The sequence below is a fragment of the Geotrypetes seraphini genome, chromosome 1 (genome assembly GCF_902459505.1).
Source record: "Geotrypetes seraphini chromosome 1, aGeoSer1.1, whole genome shotgun sequence".
NCBI lineage: Eukaryota > Metazoa > Chordata > Amphibia > Gymnophiona > Dermophiidae > Geotrypetes > Geotrypetes seraphini.
Window position 1 is genome coordinate 238,469,201 of NC_047084.1, and position 18,157 is coordinate 238,487,357.

Here is an 18,157-nt window from a genome sequence, read left to right on the forward strand (position 1 = left end):
GAAAGCTGCTGTACTGGGTATAGGACTGATTGAAAACTACTGCATATTGGGGGGGGGGTAGTAGAGACAGGAAGAATTGTTGGACATGGGGTGGAGGAGATGAAGGAAGAGATGCAGCAAAGGTAGAAAGGGGTGAGATGGAGAAATCTTGCATATGGAGAGGGATATATGCATGGAGCATACTGACTTAGTGATAAAAACATTGCTTTTTTGCATTATGGAAGTTAGACTATAAAAATATTTTGACCCATAATATTTTAGATTATTGGTGCAGGCATTAGTTTTATCCATATTAGATTACTGTAATATTTATTTAGGTGCCTCTAAGAAACTATTAAGAAAATTGAAGATAATTCACAATACAACTGTCAGATTGATTTTTGGTTTAAAGAAGAGGGATCATGTTAGCCCTTATTGCCGATTGTTACACTGGCTGCCGGTGGAGGCACGAGTCTTGTTTAAGTTTTCTTGTATTTGTTTCAAGTTGATTTTGGGACTGTCTCCAACTTATCTTTTATCACATTTTATATGGTATAGTCTGATGAGGAAAACTAGAAGTCAACAGTAATTTGCTTCCCCAAAAATTAATGGTTGTAAATACAAGACTTTCTTGGAATAGGACCTTTGTGTTCCAAGCAGGTAAACAGCAGTCTTGGTTGGGTAAGTGCATTTGTCAAGCTATGTCGTCCTATAGTATTTTTCGGAAATTGATCAAGACGACATTGTTTGAAAAATTCATTTCTTAGAGCAATTGTGTTATTAAGAACTCTTATTCTAACTAAAAGTTTATACAGTATTTTCTTAAAGAATATTTGTACTTATAAGAAATATTTTGTATCTTCCTATCATCTTATATTTTACTGATTGTCCAGTCTTCTTTGGTGTAAACCGCCTAGAAATCAGTCAGTTATGGCAGTATAGAAGAATAAAGTTATGTTTTGTTACATTTGAAAAGAAACAGAAATGTTGGATATGGCAGTGGAAGAGAAGATATAGAGATGAAAGATGAATAGTGAGCATAGAGAAAGAAGAAAACGTCAAATGGGCAGGAGACCCTGGTTAGCAAGTTAACAGAAGACAAACAGAAACCAGAGCCTGGGGCCAACATGATTTGAAAAATAAAATGACCAGACAACATACTATAGAAAAATAATTTTTTATTTTGTGATTACAATATATCAGATTTGATATGTGTATCTTGCCACAGCACTGGCGTGGAGTGGTGAAGAGGCTACAAAAATAAAGCTGACAGGCCGTTTGAAAAAAACACCTGATTGGGCAGGAAAAATGAATTAAATAAAAAAATCAATTTAATAGGCCAAATAGAATTTAAAAATAGATTGAATCAAAAACATTTTCCCTGAATTGGGCAGCGCTAGTCTGGAGTAGATCCATCCAAGCTTGTGGGTTATGCCTGTCAACCAGCAGATGGAGAATAGAGGATTCAGAATTGAATTGTGCCATAAAAGTTAGTGAGCAGCTCTCCCAGTTCAATAGTTCTCTGTGTCCCAACAGATGGAAGACACATAGCTGAGCAGCTCCTAGATTGCCTCTGTGACACCTGCTTCTGATTCAGTAGCACCTCTTACCGGTTGAGCTGGGGGGATGGGGTGTAGACCAGTGTTAGGAGCCTCAGGAGATGTCTGGTGGTCCTGGTTGTCTTCCCAAAAACAAGACAGGACAAGGTCATATAAACAATTTTAGGCCGTTCTTCAGATATGTTAAAGGAAAGCAGCCGGCAAGGGAGGAGGTGGCACCACTGGATGACGGAGATAGGAAAGGAGTGGTGAAGGAGGAAAAAGAAGTGGAGGATAGACTAAACATGTTCTTTTTGACAGTATTTACAAAAGAGGACACATCCGACGTGCCGGAACCGGAAAATATCTTCAAAGGAGAACAAGCGGAAAAATTAACATCCATGGAGGTAAGCCTTGAAGACATACACAAACAGATAGATAGATTAAAAATTGACAAATCTCCGGGCCCGGACAGAATCCATCCTAGGGTATTGAAAGAACTAAAGGAGGAATAGTGGAACTACTACAGCAGGTTTGTAATCTATCCCTGAAAACAGGCGTGATCCCGAAGGATTGGAAGATAGCAAATGTTACGCCCATCTTTAAAAAAAGATCGAGAGGTGACCCGGGGAACTACAGACTGGTAAGTTTGACTTCGGTTCTGGGGAAGATGGCGGAAGCGCTGATAAAAGACAGCATCGATGAGCATCTAGAAAGGAATAAACTGATGAAAACAAGCCAACATGGATTCTGCAAGGGAAGATCGTGCCTAACGAACTTATTGCAAAGGAATTAACAAATGAATGGACAAAGGGGACTCCATAGACATTGTATACTTAGATTTCCAAAAAACCTTTGACAAGGTACCCCATGAACGCCTACTACGGAAACTGAAGAACCATGGGGTGGAAGGAGACGTACATAAATGGATCAAAAATTGGTTGGCAGGTAGAAAACAAAGGGTAGGAGTGAAGGGCCACTACTCGGATTGGAGGAGGGTCACAAGTAGTGTTCCACAGGGGTTGGTACTCGGATTGCTGCTGTTCAATTTATTTATAAACGATCTAGAAACAGGGACGAAGTGCGAAGTAATAAAATTTGCAGATGACGCCAAACTATTTAGTGGAGTAGGGACAAAAGAGGACTGTGAGGACTTACAAAGGGACCTGAACAAACTAGAAGATTGGGCAGCGAGATGGCAGATGAAGTTTAATGTAGAGAAATGTAAAGTCTTGCATGTAGGAAACAGAAACCCGAAGTACAGCTATACGATGGGAGGGCTGGTAATGGGTGAAAGTACCCAAGAAAAGGACTTGGGGGTAATAGTGGACAACACAATGAAGCCATTGGCACAGTGCGCAGCGGCCTCTAAGAAGGCGAATAGAATGCTGGGTACTATCAAGAAAAGTATTACAACCAGAACGAAAGAAGTTTTCCTGCCGTTGTATCGGGTGATGGTGCGCCCACATCTGGAGTACTGCGTCCAATATTAGTCGCCGTACCTTAAGAAGGATATGGCGATACTCGAGAGGATTCAGAAAAGAGCGACACGATTGATAAAAGATATGGAAAACCGTTCATATGCTGAAAGATTAGAAAAACTGGGGCTTTTTTCCCTGGAGAAGCAGAGATTTAGAGGGGACATGATAGAGACATACAAGATCATGAAGGGCGTGGAGAAAGTGGAGAGGGACAGATTCTTCAAACTTTCAAAAACTACAAGAACGAGAGGGCATTCGGAAAAATTAAGAGGGGACAGATTCAGAACCAATGCTAAGGAGTTCTTTACCCAAAGGGTGGTGGACACCTGGAATGTGCTTCCGGAGGGTGTGATAGGACAGAGTATGGTTTTGGGGTTCAAGAAGGGATTAGATAATTTCCTGAAGGAAAAGGGTATAGATAGAGGATTACTATAGATATATAAGGGTATAGATAGAAGGGTATAGATAGAGGATTACTTTACAGGTCCTGGACCTGATGGGCTGCCGCGTGAGCGGACTGCTAGGCGTGATGGACTTCTGGTCTGACCCAGCAAAGGCACTGCTTATGTTCTTATTTACTATTAAAGACTTGTTCAACAAATCTCTGGAGATGGGAGTGGTTCCTTGGGATTGGAGAAGAGCGGATGTGGTCTAGAGAGTTGTGCGGGGACAGAAATCCCACCCGTCCCCGTGAGGAATCCCCTCCGTCCCCGCCCGTCCCTATAAACTTCAGAAATAGTTATTTCATTTAATTATGCTACTGAATTAAAGGCTCTGATAGAAACCCATTTACAAATAAGCAAAAAGACTTTATTAATTTGGAAATATTAATTGGGAAGAATACATACTTTGTAAACGGGTTTCTACCAGAGCCTCTAATGTTTATAAATTTTTATCAACACAACTAATATACTACTTTATCCTGAAGCAAAAAAAAAAAGAAATAGAATTCTTTTCCTATCTTTGTTGCCTGGTTTCTGCTTTCCTCATGTTCTCATTCAGTTCCTTCCATCCATTGTCTCTCTTCTCTCTGCGTCTTTCATTTGCTCTGTTACTGTGCCTCTCCCTTTCTCCCCCCTTCCAAATTGGTCTGGCACCCATCTTCTTCCCTCCGCTCCCCCCATAGTCTGGCATCTCTGTCTTCTTCCCTTCCAGCGCCTTCGCCCCACTCTCTCTTCCCCATTTCCTTTCAGCGTCCTTCTCCCTCCCATCTTCCCCATGTCCTGTCAGCGTCCTTCCCCCCCTCTGTCTTCCCCATGTCCTTTCAGCGTCCTTCTCCCCCCGTCTTCCCCATGTCCTTTCAGCATCCTTCTCCCCCCCCGTCTTCCCCATGTCCTTTCAGCGTCCTTCTCCCCCCGTCTTCCCCATGTCCTTTCAGCGTCCTCCCCCCGTCTTCCACATGTCCTTTCAGCGTCCTTCTCCCCCCCGTCTTCCACATGTCCTTTCAGCGTCCTTCTCCCCCCCGTCTTCCACACGTCCTTTCAGTGTCCTTCTCCCCCCCGTCTTCCCCATGTCCTTTCAGCGTCCTTCTCCCCCCCCCGTCTTCCCCATGTCCTTTCAGCGTCCTTCTCCCCCCGTCTTCCCCATGTCCTTTCAGCGTCCTTCTCCACTCCTTTGTCTTCCCCATGTGCTTTCAGCGTCCTTCTCCACCCCTTTGTCTTCCCCATGTGCTTTCAGCGTCCTTCTCCCCCCTCTGTCTTCCCCATGTGCTTTCAGCGTCCTTCTCCCCCCTTTGTCTTCCCCAGTGCTTTCAGTGTCCTTCTCCCCCCTCAGTTTTACCCATTTCCCTTAAGCGTCTATTCCTCTCCACTCCACCTTTCCTTCCTTTCTCTCTCCCTGCCCCCTTAGCTTTGTGGCGCTTCCCCGCCCAACCGACAACAGAACAGGCTTGGTTCGACAAACCTCCCTGCCCTGTAGCCGCGAATCTAAATTACCTTCTTACAGCTGCTGTAAGAAGGTAATTTAGATTTGCGGCTACGGGGCAGGGAGGTTTGTCGGACCGCGCCTGTTGGTCGGTCGGGGGAAGCGCCACAAAGGTAAGGGGACCTGGCCGGCTGTGCTGCATCCGGGGCGGACCGCCCTCCCCCTCTTGATACGCCACTGCCTTTTCCCTACCTGCCCTGCCGCAGCACACAGCCGACCGGAAGTCTTCCCGATGTCAGCGCTGACATCGGAGGGAGGGCTTTGCTTAAGCCCTCCCTCCGACGTTAGCGCTGACATCGGGAAGACTTCCGTTCGGCTGTGTGCTGCAGCAGGGCAGGTAGGGAGAAGACGAGCCTCGCGGCTGAGTACATCCAGCCCTGCAGGAACCCCGTGACCCTCGGAGGCGTCCCCACGGGATCCCCGTGACCTTAGGGGCATCCCCATGGGATCCCCTTAACCCGAAGGGGGAACCCGCGGGATCCCCATTGTCCCCGTTCCCGTGCAGCTCTGTAATGTGGTCCCTATTCACAAAAGTGGTCACAGAGATGAAGCGGGAAACTCACTTCGGTTGTTGGAAAAATAATGGAAGTGTTGCTGAAAGAAAGGATAGTGAACTTCCTAGAATCAACATGGTTTTACTAAAGGTAAATCATGCCAAACGAACCTGATTGAGTTTTTTGATTGGGTGACCAGAGAACTGGATCAAGGACACATTTTAGATGTCATTTACTTAGATTTCAGCAAAGCCTTTGACACAGTTCCTCTTAGGAGGCTCTTCAACAAACTTGAAGGGCTAAAGTTAGGATACAAGTGGATTAGAAACAGATTGTTGGACAGATGCCTTAGGGGTGGTGGTTAATGGAAGTTGCTCGGAGGAAGGAAAGGTGAGTAGTGGAGTCCCTTAGGGTTCGGTGCTGGGGCCAATCATGTTCAATATGTTTGTGAGAGACATTGCTGAAGGAATAGAAAGTAAGGTTTGTCTTTAGCGGATGATACCAAGATTTGCAACAGAGGGAGTGGAAAACATGAAAAAGGATCTGCAAAAGCTAGAGGAATGGTCTAAAGCTAGAGGAATGGAAACTAAAGTTCAATGCAAAGAAATGCAAAGTAATGCATTTGGGGATCAATAATCAGAAGGAACCGTATATGCTGAGAGGTGAGAGGCTGATATGCACGGATGGGGAGAGGGACCTTGGTGTGATAGTGTCTGAAGATCTAAAGGTGGAAAAACAGTGTGACAAGGCGGTGGCTTCTGCCAGAAGGATGCTGGTCTGTATAAAGAGAGGCGTAACCAGTAGAAGAAAGAAGGTATTGATGCCCCTGTACCGGTCGTTGGTGAGGCCCCACTTGGAGTATTGTGTTTAGTTTTGGAGGCCATATCTGGCGAAGGACATAAGAAGACTTGAAGTGTTCTTGAGGAGGGCGACGAAAATGATAGGAGGTTTGCTCCAAAAGATGTATGAGGAGAGACTGGAAGCCCTGAATATGTATACCCTAGTGCAGGGATAGGCAATTCCGGTCCTCGAGAGCCGGAGCCAGGTCAGGTTTTCAGGATATCCATAATAAATATGCATGAGATAGATTTGCATCTCAAGGAGGCAGTACATGCAAATCCATCTCGTACATATTCATTGTGGATATCCTGAAAACCTGACCTGGCTCCGCTTTCGAGGACCGGAATTGTCTATCCCTGCCCTAAAGGAAAGGAGGGACAGGGGAGATATGATTCAGACATTCAAGTACTGTACTTGAAAGGTATTAATGTAGAACAAAATATTTTCCAGTGAAAGGAAAATGGTAAAACCAGAGGGCATAATTTGAGGCTGAGGGGTGGTATACTCAAGAGCAATTTAAGGAAATTCTTTGTTATGGAGAGGGTGGTGGATGCCTTGAATGTGCTCCCGAAAGGTGGTGGAGAGGAAAACGGTGACAGAGTTAAAAAAAGGTGCACTTGGGGAGGATAAGGCCTTAGCAGAGAGACTGAATGAATTCTTTATTTGGTCTTTATGGAAGATGATGTCAGAAATGTTTTCAAGGGTGATGATGCGGAGGAACTGAAAGAAATCTCGGTGAATCTGGAAGATGTACTAAGCCAAATTGACAAGTTAAAAAGTGATACATACCAGGGTACTAAAAGAACTCAAACATGAAATTGTTGACTTGCTGTTAGTGATCTCTAACCTGTGGCTCTACGTGCTTCAGTACTAACTAAAGATTGAGCTAGAAAGTCCAGTGAAGTACAATGGAGAAAGTGAAAAATCTGGAGTGGATTCCTTCTGCAGCAGCATGCGGCTTTGGTGAAATAACCCCACTGTCTAGAATGTCTCACCTTTCTACTGGAAAAGAGCTTACCAAGGTAAGTACATAATCTTTTATAAAAAATATCACATTACCCTGGGCATCTTACTAACAGTTAAATCACCAAAACCTTTTAGCAGTGCTTTTGCAGGGCTTCAATGGCACTTTTTATTGAGTCCTGAGTAAACATAGAAGGTTTAGAAATTCCAGGGTCTAGCTGCTTTGTTGCAGATGTCTCAAAAGAATTGGGAGTTCTTTAATTGCTTAACGAAATTGTACACTGCTAAAACTCTTATCAGGGGTCAGGGAGAGAGAATGTTCCCCAAGCCTCAACTGATTCTAAGCTTTCACCAGAACATCCAGAAAGTAATGGTGATTTTCCCTCAACTACCGCTAATGCAGATGCTGCTTCATCTGACCGCCTGGCAGCGGGTAACACTTGTGGTCGTGGTGGATGGAGAACAGAGAATAGGATAGATGTGGCATGGAGCTCAATGTCGTCTCTAATTCGGATCTCCAGTTGCAGCTAGCAGAATATGCCTCGATTTGGCTCCCCAGATGACAAAGTGTTCAATGGGACCAGTTGGAGGAGGAATAGGAGTTATAATTCCTAACTGACCCCTTCTTCTCTCCCCCATTCCACTAGCAGCTCAATCAGAACTATAAGAAGCATGTCTACTCACAGCAGCCATTTATAGGCTGAATCCAAGATCCTAGCAATTAGTACAAATAACAAGTGCACAGATCTCCCACTTTTGAGGGGGGGGGAAGGACCTGTTACCTCTCTTATACACATTTGCTGATGGTTTTAGGAATTTGTATTGATGATAATTTTCCCCAGCGTTTTAGAGATCGTTGCTCTAATTATATGCTGGACTACATCGGTTCATAGACAACGGCGCGAAAGACAAAAGCGCGTGCCGACAATTGAGCGCAGCGCACGCCGCTGCGCCACTCTAAATTACAGTTTTTAGGGGCTCCGACGGGGGGTTTTGTTGAGGAACCCCCCCAGTTTACTTAATAGACATCGCGCCGGCGTTATGGGGGGTTTGGGGGGTTGTAACCCTCCACATTTTACTGTAAACAGAACTTTTTCCCTAAAAACAGGGAAAAAGTGAAGTTTTCAGTAAAATGTGGGGGGTTACAACCCCCCACACCCCTCCGCAACGCCCCCACAAAGCGGCGCGATGTCTATTAAGTAAAGTGGGGGGGTTCCCCCCCACACCCCCCCGTCGGAGCACTAAAAACAGTAATTTAGAGCGGCGTGGTGGCACGCGCTGCGCTCAATTGTCTGGGCGCGTCTTTGTCCCGGCGCGCTTTTGACCTGACACCGGCTATCAGTGAAGCTGTGCTATAATAGCGGTAGAAGTTTGGTTGTCATGTACCTGGACCTAGAGACAAGTGGCCTTTCTCCCTTCTGTTTTACTTTTATGTCATGACTGCATGTTAAAGCGGTGTTTTCCAAATGCTTTAATTGCTTAAAATGCAGGTAGTTAAGTACCACATCTTGATGTTATCCTAGCAAAAAATACAGCTTCTGTAATTTGTGGAAATAACAGGAAAAGTCTGAAATATCTTGCTCAATTTGCGAAAAGACTAAAAGTGTTGATTTAAAAGATGTTCTTCAAGATATTGATAGTTGAAGCCTGATACTTGATTCATGTTAATAGTGTATAGATGTTGTCATTAAATACTGATAGTTTAAATTCTTCCCAAGCTGCCCTTGAAGTATGGGGGGGTGCCAGGGTAGGAGGGAGCCCACCTAAGCTCTTCCTGTCTCCTGAGGTAGATTCTTCCTTTTCTTGGAGGCCCATAATTTTTAATTTCTACCACTGGGTAAAATGAAACAAATCTTCTAATTATTGCATCAGTGATATATATTACATTAAAGCTGAAATGACTTCAGAATTTCTTGTACATGGTTTCAGATTGTGAAAAATGAAAAGTGCGTTTAATGCTATTGCATGAGATTTCAGTTTAGAAAACCAGCCAAAAAATACAACTGAATAAAATTGTCCATTATGTATTCATTAAAATTACTAAATCTGATCTATTTGGACGTCTGAATTGGTAATGGTATCCGGGTTAATCTGTTAGGCTAAAAATGTACTGTTTTATGTTAAGTTAGCTCTCAAATACATGCAATGTTTATATATATGTATATATCTAAAAGGTAATTTTGGATTGTTCTTTTAATAGGAAATCGATGAAGCTTGTAAAAGGATAAAACGTGAAATAGATGATTTGGGTCCTGAAGTTGGAGATATTAAAATCATTCCTTTGTATTCCACCCTTCCACCTCAGCAACAGCAGAGGATTTTTGAGCCACCGCCTCCTAAGAAACCAAATGGAGCCATAGGAAGAAAGGTAATTGCATTGGATGCTAATGGTGCTTTACCAGTAAGAGATTAACTCCCTTATGAAGGGAGTTAATGAAAATTGGTAGATCACTCATTGACTATTAGAGGCAATTCTTTATTCTTTCCAACCAGTGGAAGTTGGAAATAATTTGATACATGGGCTGAGGGCAAAATAACACTCTGAAAATCTAACAAAATGTAATTAATTTTTTTTTTAAATGGACCAACTTGGATCAGGAGTTCCAGAGAAATAGCTCTCCTCCCCAAAAAAATGAACCATTGCATTTCTGTTGGGGGAATTCTACCTTCTGTGGCATAGAAAAATTCATACAATGTGAACATGGCAATCGGGGAATTTCTCCTCTCGAACTGCCCCACCATTCTACAAGCTGCTCTCAACCCCAGAAATTATCTTCATATTTCTAGTGCAAAAGGCATATAAGTTTTGACCAGTGAGTTATGTATCCCTACTCGTGAGTTTGTGTAGCAGGCATCTACATTTTTCAGCTCTGCCTCCTTTGACACTGCTCTGTGCTCTTCGGTTTGTTCTTCTACACACAAGCTGAAAGTGTCAATGTGATCTGCTCGGTTCTGTTTTTATTTTCATGTTATTATTTATCCACACTTGGAGGCTTATTTTTTTTGTGTGTGTGCTAAAGAGGTACCCAGGTTCCCTGGGTCAGCTCTGCTTCGGTGGAGATACAGACCCTCTCTGGCAGAGGTTTGCCACCCTACCTACCCAGCCTACATTAACACAGTCTTAGTGGCAGCCACAAGAAATGAACATATTTTGGGATATTTTTAAAGCTTATCAGAGGCAGTAAGTCTCCACCATTTTTCAGCTTCTGTGAAAGCTGAAGCAGGTACAACACCACAGTGAGCATACATGTCCCATCCATACCTGGACGATTGTCTAGTCAGAGTTCAGTTTGAATCCAAGGGAAGAACAGCGGTTCACTGAGCGATCCAATTGCTGCAGAAGCTGGGCTTTGTGGTCAACTTTTGGAAAAGCCCGCTGGAACCAGCACTGAGCTTGTAGTATCTGGGAGTCTGGTTTGAGAGGAGGAAAAACAAAGTGTTCCTTCCAGAATCCAGCAGGGAAAAGCTTCAGCATCAGATATTGGAGTTTTGGAGTGAGCCTATTCCGATGGCCTGGCATTACTTGCAGGTTCTGGGGTCAATGGTTATGATCATGGATGTAGTTCCTTGGGCAAGGGAACACTTGTGTTCACCTGGATGCGCTCCTTTCCCAGTGGTGCCTGCAGAGGAATGGATAAGGACACACTTGTGCTTACTAGGATGTGCTCCTTTCCCGATGGTGCATGCAGAGGAATGCGCTGCACAAACAGCATCCTTGGACAGCAGAAGTCTGTCATAGTTTAGCCTGGTGTTTGAAACCACAGTCTCTCACCAGAGGGGTTCCTCTCTGCATCTCTTCACGGGTGATTCTGATGATGGACGCTAGCCTATACAGCTGGGAGGGCACATTGCGAGGGGTGTCCAGTTTAGGGATGCTGGTCCCCTTCCCAGAGGAAGTGGTTGATTATCCACTTAGAACCTTGGGCCTTCCGCCTGGTGCTCCAGGAGTTAGGGAGTGCATTGCAGAACAAACTGGTTTGCGTTTTCTCAGACAACACAGTGGTGGTAGCCAGTCAGTTGCCAAGTGGGCACCAAGAGTGCTCCTCTGCACCTAGAAGCCCAAATACTGTTTTAATAGGTAAACTCTGCTGCTGACGAATAAGCTGTGTAGTGTCCTCCACATTGTCATCAAAAAGTAATTTGCTTGAATATGGAATAGGCACTAGGCGATCGCGGACATTGATATCAAAGTCAGAGATGCAGAGCCAGGAGATAGGCCAAATGGATGTCTGAATATTCTGGTTGCAGAGAATTCAGGCTCTCAGAGAAAGAGTATCATGAAGTATGAGTCCAAGTGAGGAACCTTAGTGTCCTATAGAAGACCGGCAAAGGAGCTGCGGTGACTTACACAGCGGAAGAGGTGATCCTCTATGTTAACTGATTCCTTCAAAAGCTACTGTCTATATTCTCTTGTTTCTATATACTTAGAAACTGTCTCCTTGTATGCTTCTATCAGTATCCCCTCTCCCTTTCATAGTTCTTCTGTCCTCTGTAGTCCCTGTCTTTAGCCCCATATCCTCCTCCTACACTGTGAATGTCCTTTTGTAACCCTTTCTGAGCTGTTGGGAGGACAGGATAGAAATCTAAATAAATAAAATCCAAACTAAAAGGACTCTACATCCATATAAGCAAGAAGTGGATTCCTCTTGTAGTGCTTCCATTGACGAAGCAGAACTTTGGTGAAATTGAATCTAAGGGCAAGTGTGCATAGCAGAGAAGAAATCTAATAGAAAGCGCAGTGATAGGTGTGTGGATTGCAGAGGTAGGACAATCTTGTTCCGATGCTCTGGTCTAAGACACTGAAACTCCCACTTGAGGCTAGTGATGCAGATGGCCAGGTTACAATGAATGCAGTTGATGATGGCCTGCATCTTCTTACTTGATGGTAAAAATTACTTAGCATAAGCTGAAGCCATATTTCCCCAGCTGATCTTAACAATCTCCACAAACCAGAAATACTTAACTCCCAAACCCTCTCACCAAAACTGTAAACTCACCCATTCCCCACACTTGAAGAGGTACTGAGGGAGGATCTGCTTTAAGAAGAAACATCCATTGGAATATCTTGCATGCTGGCATTCAACCTTGGGAAAGGTAAACTTGGATTTCAGTAGGTTATTTCATTATAGTTTTCTCTTTTTTTTTTTTAGCTCAGCAGAATCAGTTAGGCAATAGTCTAGCCTTTAGAGTCTGTTAGGGTTTCATACAAAAAAAGTGTTTGTCTAGATCAGGGGTGCCCAAAAGGTCAAGCGCGATTGACCAGTAGATCGCAAAGGCAACGCGAATCTGCGATAAATTCGTGTTGCCTTTGCATTCTTCCCATTCCCTGATGCTGTAACAGGCCAGACTGCAGAAGCGCCAGGCACACCAGCATTCCCCCCCCCCCCCCAATCGCTGCCTGGCTGGCCCAGAATTGACGTCGGGAAGAAGACTGCTGGCTTGTTACAGCGTCGGGGAGCAGGGAGGGCTTGAGGGCCTGTTCCCAGACGACGGCGGTAGTGGCAGCTTGGGGAGAAAGAAAGGACAGACAAAGAAAGGCAGGTAGACAAACAGGGACAGAAAGACAGGCAGACAGAAAGAAAGGGGGGACAGGGAGAAAGAAAGGGGGACAGGGAGACAAAGAAAGAGAGGGAAAGAAAGGGAGGGGGCAGGGAGAGAGGAAGAAAAAGTTGGACAGTCAGAAGAAGAAAGTGCAACCAGACTCATGAAATCACCAGACAACAAAAGTAGGAAAAATTATTTTATTTTCAATTTAGTTATCAAAATTTGAGAATTTATAACTGCTGTCTATATTTTGCACTATGGCTCTCTTTTACTAAACTGCAGTAGCAGATTATAGCACAGGGAGCCTATGAGTGTCGAGAGCAGTGCGGGGCATTCAGCGCAGCTCCCGGCGCTAAAAACCGCTATCACGGTTTAGTAAAAAGGAAGGGGGCATATTTGTCTATTTTTGTATAGTTGTTACTGAGGTGACATTGCATATTTTAAAGTCTTCTGCCTTGATTCCTTTGGAAAAAAACCCAAAATATAAATGATAATTACAATTTTCTCTGTGTACATCGTGCTTTGTGTTTATTATAATTTTAATGTTGGTAGATCATTTTGACTTGGTCATTTTAAAAGTAGCTCACAAGCCAAAAAGTGTGGGTAGCCCTAGTCTAGATCAATATTTTAGGTTGCATTTCAGGACATAAGATCAGATTAGGGCACAAATAGTTGTTGAGGAAAGTCTGAGTTTAGTGCTAATTCTCTCCCGCCCACCCCAAGGTAGAGCTTTTTGATTTATATGCTCTTCAGCCAACCAGGAACAGGGCATTACTTTGTTAGGATTTTTCTGCTTTTTTTTTTCTTCCCAGTATGGCTGGGAAACATGTGTCACCAAAGCTGCTCCTCAAGTTTCAGCTTCTGTCTCTGTGCAGCCAGAAAATGTTACTTAGGCAGAGGGAGTGGTTCCATGTGCAAGCTATCTTCAGCTTGAATCCCTCATGAAGGAAGTAAAGGAACTGAGAGAGGAGGTGGCAAGACTGAAAAGCATCCATGTGAATGAGAGGTACATAGATGGCGTTAAAGATTTCCAGCAGTGGGAAAGAAGGAGCTGGACTTGGATTATGGAACCCTGCAAGATTGGTACTGTAACTTTATCCAGCCTTGAACTGAAGAACCGGTAGGCAGCCCTGGAAGTGGTGGAGATGAGAGCATTCCAGGGATAGGGATGACCAAAGCTTGAAATCCCCCCAATTACTGGATTTGTGACCACTAGGATGTTTTAAGGTGGTAGTGGTTGGTGATTCCTTTCTGAGGGGTACAGAAGTGACCATCTGCAGAGCAGACATGATGTCTGGGAGGTATGCTGCCTGCCTGGTGCCAAAATCCAAGATGTTATTGAGAGCTTGCTGAGAAACATCAAGCCTGATTACTATTATCCAATGCTGCATATCCACGTTAACACTAATGATACTGCCATGTATCCCTGTGAACATATCAAAAGTGACTTTGTGGCTCTGAGAGAGAAGGTGAAGCAGTCGGGTGCACAGATGGTATTCTCATCAATCCTCCCTGTTAAGGGTAAGGGCTATGGCAGAGAAGCTTACATCCTGGAGATGAATACATAGCTATGTGGATGGTGTTGTCGAAAGCATTTTAGCTTCCTTGACCATTGGATGATTTTTCAAGGGCTCCTGAGAAAGGAATGATATGCATCTATCAAAGAAGGGAAGAAGTGTCTTTGGCAGCAGGTTGGCTAATCTACTGAAGAGGGCTTTAAACTAGAAGTGATGGGGCAGGGTGATCAAAGCCCCTGGGTGAGTATAAGCCCTCAGGGAAGTAAATCACTGAATATCTGTACATGAATGGGAAAAGGGGGGTCAATGTTTGGAAAGCAGTATATACTAATGCTTGAAGTATGGGAAACAAGATTCGGGATCTAGAAGCTGTGATGGAAGATGAGTTGGATATAGTGGCGATCACGGAGATTTGGTTCACAGAGACCCATGACGTGCAAATGTGGCATTGTGAGACTCAAAGGTGAAGGGGAGAAATATGAATAAGCTGATAAAGAAAAGACTAAATTGCTTAACAAATATTACTGTTCTGTGTTCACAACTGAAGCACCAGGAGAGGGACTGTAGAAGGCAAACGTGAATAGGGATGGAGGTGTGGTAGACCCTGATCAATTTTCAGAGGGATATGTTCATGAGGAGCTAGCTAAATTAAAGCGTAGGCAAAGCGATGGGGCCGGATGGTGTATATCCGAGGATGCTGAAGGAACTTAGGGAAGTTCTGGTGGTTCTGCTGATTGATCTTTTCAGTGCTTCTCTAGAGTCAGGAGTGGTACCAGAGGACTGGAGAAAGGAGGATGTATGTGGTCCTTCTCCACAAAAGTAGGGAAGAAGAAGTAGGGAATTACAGGCCGGTACGTTTGACTTCTGTGATAAGCAAATTAATTGAAATGATTTTAAAACAGAGAATGGTGAAGTTTCTGGAATCTGGTGAATTACAGGACTGGAGGCAATGTGGAATCACTAGAGGTAGGTCTTGTCAGACAAATTTGATCAATTTCTTTGACTGGGTGACCAGAGAATTGGATTCAGGGAGTGCGCTAGATGTGGTGTATTTAGATTTTAGCAACACTTTTGACAGTGTTCCACACAGACATCTAATAAATAAACTGAGTGCCCTCGGGATGGACCCCAGAGCAACGGGCTGGGTGAGGAACTGGTTGAGTGGAAGGCGACAGAGGGTTGTGCTCAATGGAGATCACTTACATTACATTAGTGATTTCTATTCCGCCTTTACCTTGCGGTTCAAGGCGGATTACATAAGAATTGTTATGATATTAAGAAGTATTTGAGGAATAGTTTGAGCATTTTCTAATTTGCTAAGGAGTAGACTCTAAGCAAAGGGATGTTACCAGTGGTGTGCCTCAAGGTTCTGTTCTTGGGTGTGTTCTTTTTAACATTTTTATAAGCGATATTGCTGAAGGGTTGTCATGTAAGATTTGCCTCTTTGAGGTTGATACCAAAATATGCAATAGAAGTAGACACCCTGGATGGTGTGAATAACATGAAGAAAGACCTAGTGAAGCTTGAAGAATGGTTTGAAATTTGGCAGCTAAAATTTAATGCTAAGAAATGCATGGTCATGCATTTAGGCTTCAAAAACCTGAGAGAATGGTACAGTTTAGAGGGTGAAGAACTTATGTGCACGACAGAAGAGCAGGACTTGGGTGCGATTGTATGTGGTGATGTTAAGATGGCTAAACAGTTTGAAAAGGTGACGGTGAAAGATAGAAGGATGCTGGGGTGCATAGGGAGAGATATGGCCAATAGGAATTGATGCCCGTGTATAAGACTCCGGTGAGATCTCATTGGCATTGGTCCAGAGGAAGGCTACTAAAATTGTGCATAATCTTCGTCATAAGGTATATGGGGACAGACTTAAAAGATTCTCAATATGTATACGTTGGAGGAAAGGCGGGAGAGGGGAGATATGATAGAGATGTTTAAATATCTACATGACTTAAATGCACATGAGTCCAATCCCTTTCATTTGACAGGAAGCTCTGAAATGAGAGGGCATATGATGAAGTTAAGAGGTATTAGACTCAGGAGTAATTTAAGAAAATACTTTTTTTACAGAACGGGTGGTAGATGCATGGAAGTGTCTCCCAGAAGAGGTGGTGGAGACACTGTGTCTGAATTGAAGAAAACATTTTATAGGCACATGGGATTTCTTAGAGAGAGGAAGAGATCATTGTTACTGTGGATGGGCAGACTGGTTGGGCCATTTGACCTTATCTACCATCTTGTTTCTATGTTTCTTAGAGAAGAACGACTGGCTTTGCTCTCTAGATCTCAAAAGAAGCTGCCACACACATCCCTATTCTTCTAGCCCATAGAAAGTACTTCCGGTTTCAAATAGGTACACATCATTTTCAATACAGGGTGCTAACCTTTGGCCTCGCATCAGCATCCAGAGTATTCACAAATTGTTTAGTTGTAGTGGTGAGGTACTAGTGATCTGGATTTGCCACTGTGAGAACGGGCTACTGGGTTTGATGAACCATTGGTCTGACCCAGTAAGGCTATTCTTATGTTCTTATTACTGTCTGGAGACTCATTCCAGATGGGATAGTTGGTTTGGCCTTTTAATGTCAATCCATCATCTTTGAAGTAGCTAGGGCGTCTCATCTGTGAGAATATGTTGCCTGCTTGTCCTAGGATAAAGCACGTTTACTTACCTATAACAGATGTTATCCAGGAACAGCAGGCAGATATTCTCACAACCCTCCCACCTCCCCTAGTTGGCTGCTTAGCTTTTTTACAGATTTAATGGTCCCTCGAGCAAACGTCGGGTAGGAAGAACATAAGAATAGCATTACTGGGTCAGACCAATGGTCCATCAAGCCCAGTAGCCCGTTCTCACAGTGGCAAATCCAGGTCACTAGTACCTGGCAAAAACTCAAAGAGTAGCAACATTCCATTCTACCGATCCAGGGCAAGTAGAGGTTTCCCCATATCTTAATAACAGACTATGGACTTTTCTTCCAGGAATTTGTCCAAACCTTTCTTAAAACCAGCTACGCTATCCGCTTTTACCACAACCTCTGGCAACGCATTCCAGAGCTTAACTATTCTCTGAGTGAAAAAAAATTTCCTCCTATTTGTTTTAAAAGTATTTCCCTTCAATTTCATTGAGTGTCCCCTAGTCTTTGTAATTTTTGATGGAGTTAAAAATCGATCCACTTGTACCCATTCTACTCCACTCAGGATTTTGTAGAGTTCAATCATATCCCCCCTCAGCCTTCTCTTTTCCAAGCTGAAGAACCCTAAACTTTTTAGTCTTTCCTCATACGAGAGGAGTTCCATCTTCTTTATCATCTTGGTCGCTCTTCTTTGAACCTGATACAAAGGCATTATACTATCCTTAGTCTTGTTAACCATCCCTTTTTTAATAATTCCTAGCATCTTGTTTGGGATGTGACAGTGTGGACTGAGGACAAGGTGGCTGCTTTACAAATGTCAATAGGAGTGGAATGGAGAAAAGCTACTGAAGCTGCCATTGCTCTAACTTTATGTGCAGTAACACGGCCTTCCAACGGTAGCCCAGGCTGAGCATAACAGAAGGAAGGCACTCGCCCATGCACAGTATGGACAGTCTCGAGACTTCCAAAGAAGTTAGCTGACAGTATGCTTTTGCTCTGTCTGCACTGGGCTCCATGGATGACATCACCCGTCTGTGAGAATATCTGCCTGCTGTCTCTGGATAATACCTGTTTCAGGTAAGTAACTGTTTTCTTTGCCCTTGGAGGAAAAGGCTCAAGTCCACATTCTGGATTTCAGATTTTCTCATTTTATGAAGGTCTGTCTTTGTTGTTAGATTTCTTTAAAACCATTTGAATTGCCCTGGAATCTGTAGTCTTCAGTTCGATGAGGCCATT

At 43.7% G+C, this 18,157-nt stretch overlaps 1 protein-coding gene across 3 annotated transcripts in view; it reads left to right on the plus strand.

Moving 5' to 3' along the window:
* Positions 1–18,157, plus strand: part of DHX15 (DEAH-box helicase 15) — a 260,868-nt gene that overhangs the window by 116,342 nt on the left and 126,369 nt on the right. For all 3 annotated transcript variants that reach the window (XM_033948308.1, XM_033948298.1, XM_033948319.1), the window contains exon 6: positions 9,419–9,586. In XM_033948308.1, the coding sequence (XP_033804199.1) occupies positions 9,419–9,586 (168 nt within the window). The remainder of the gene's footprint in view (positions 1–9,418; positions 9,587–18,157) is intronic.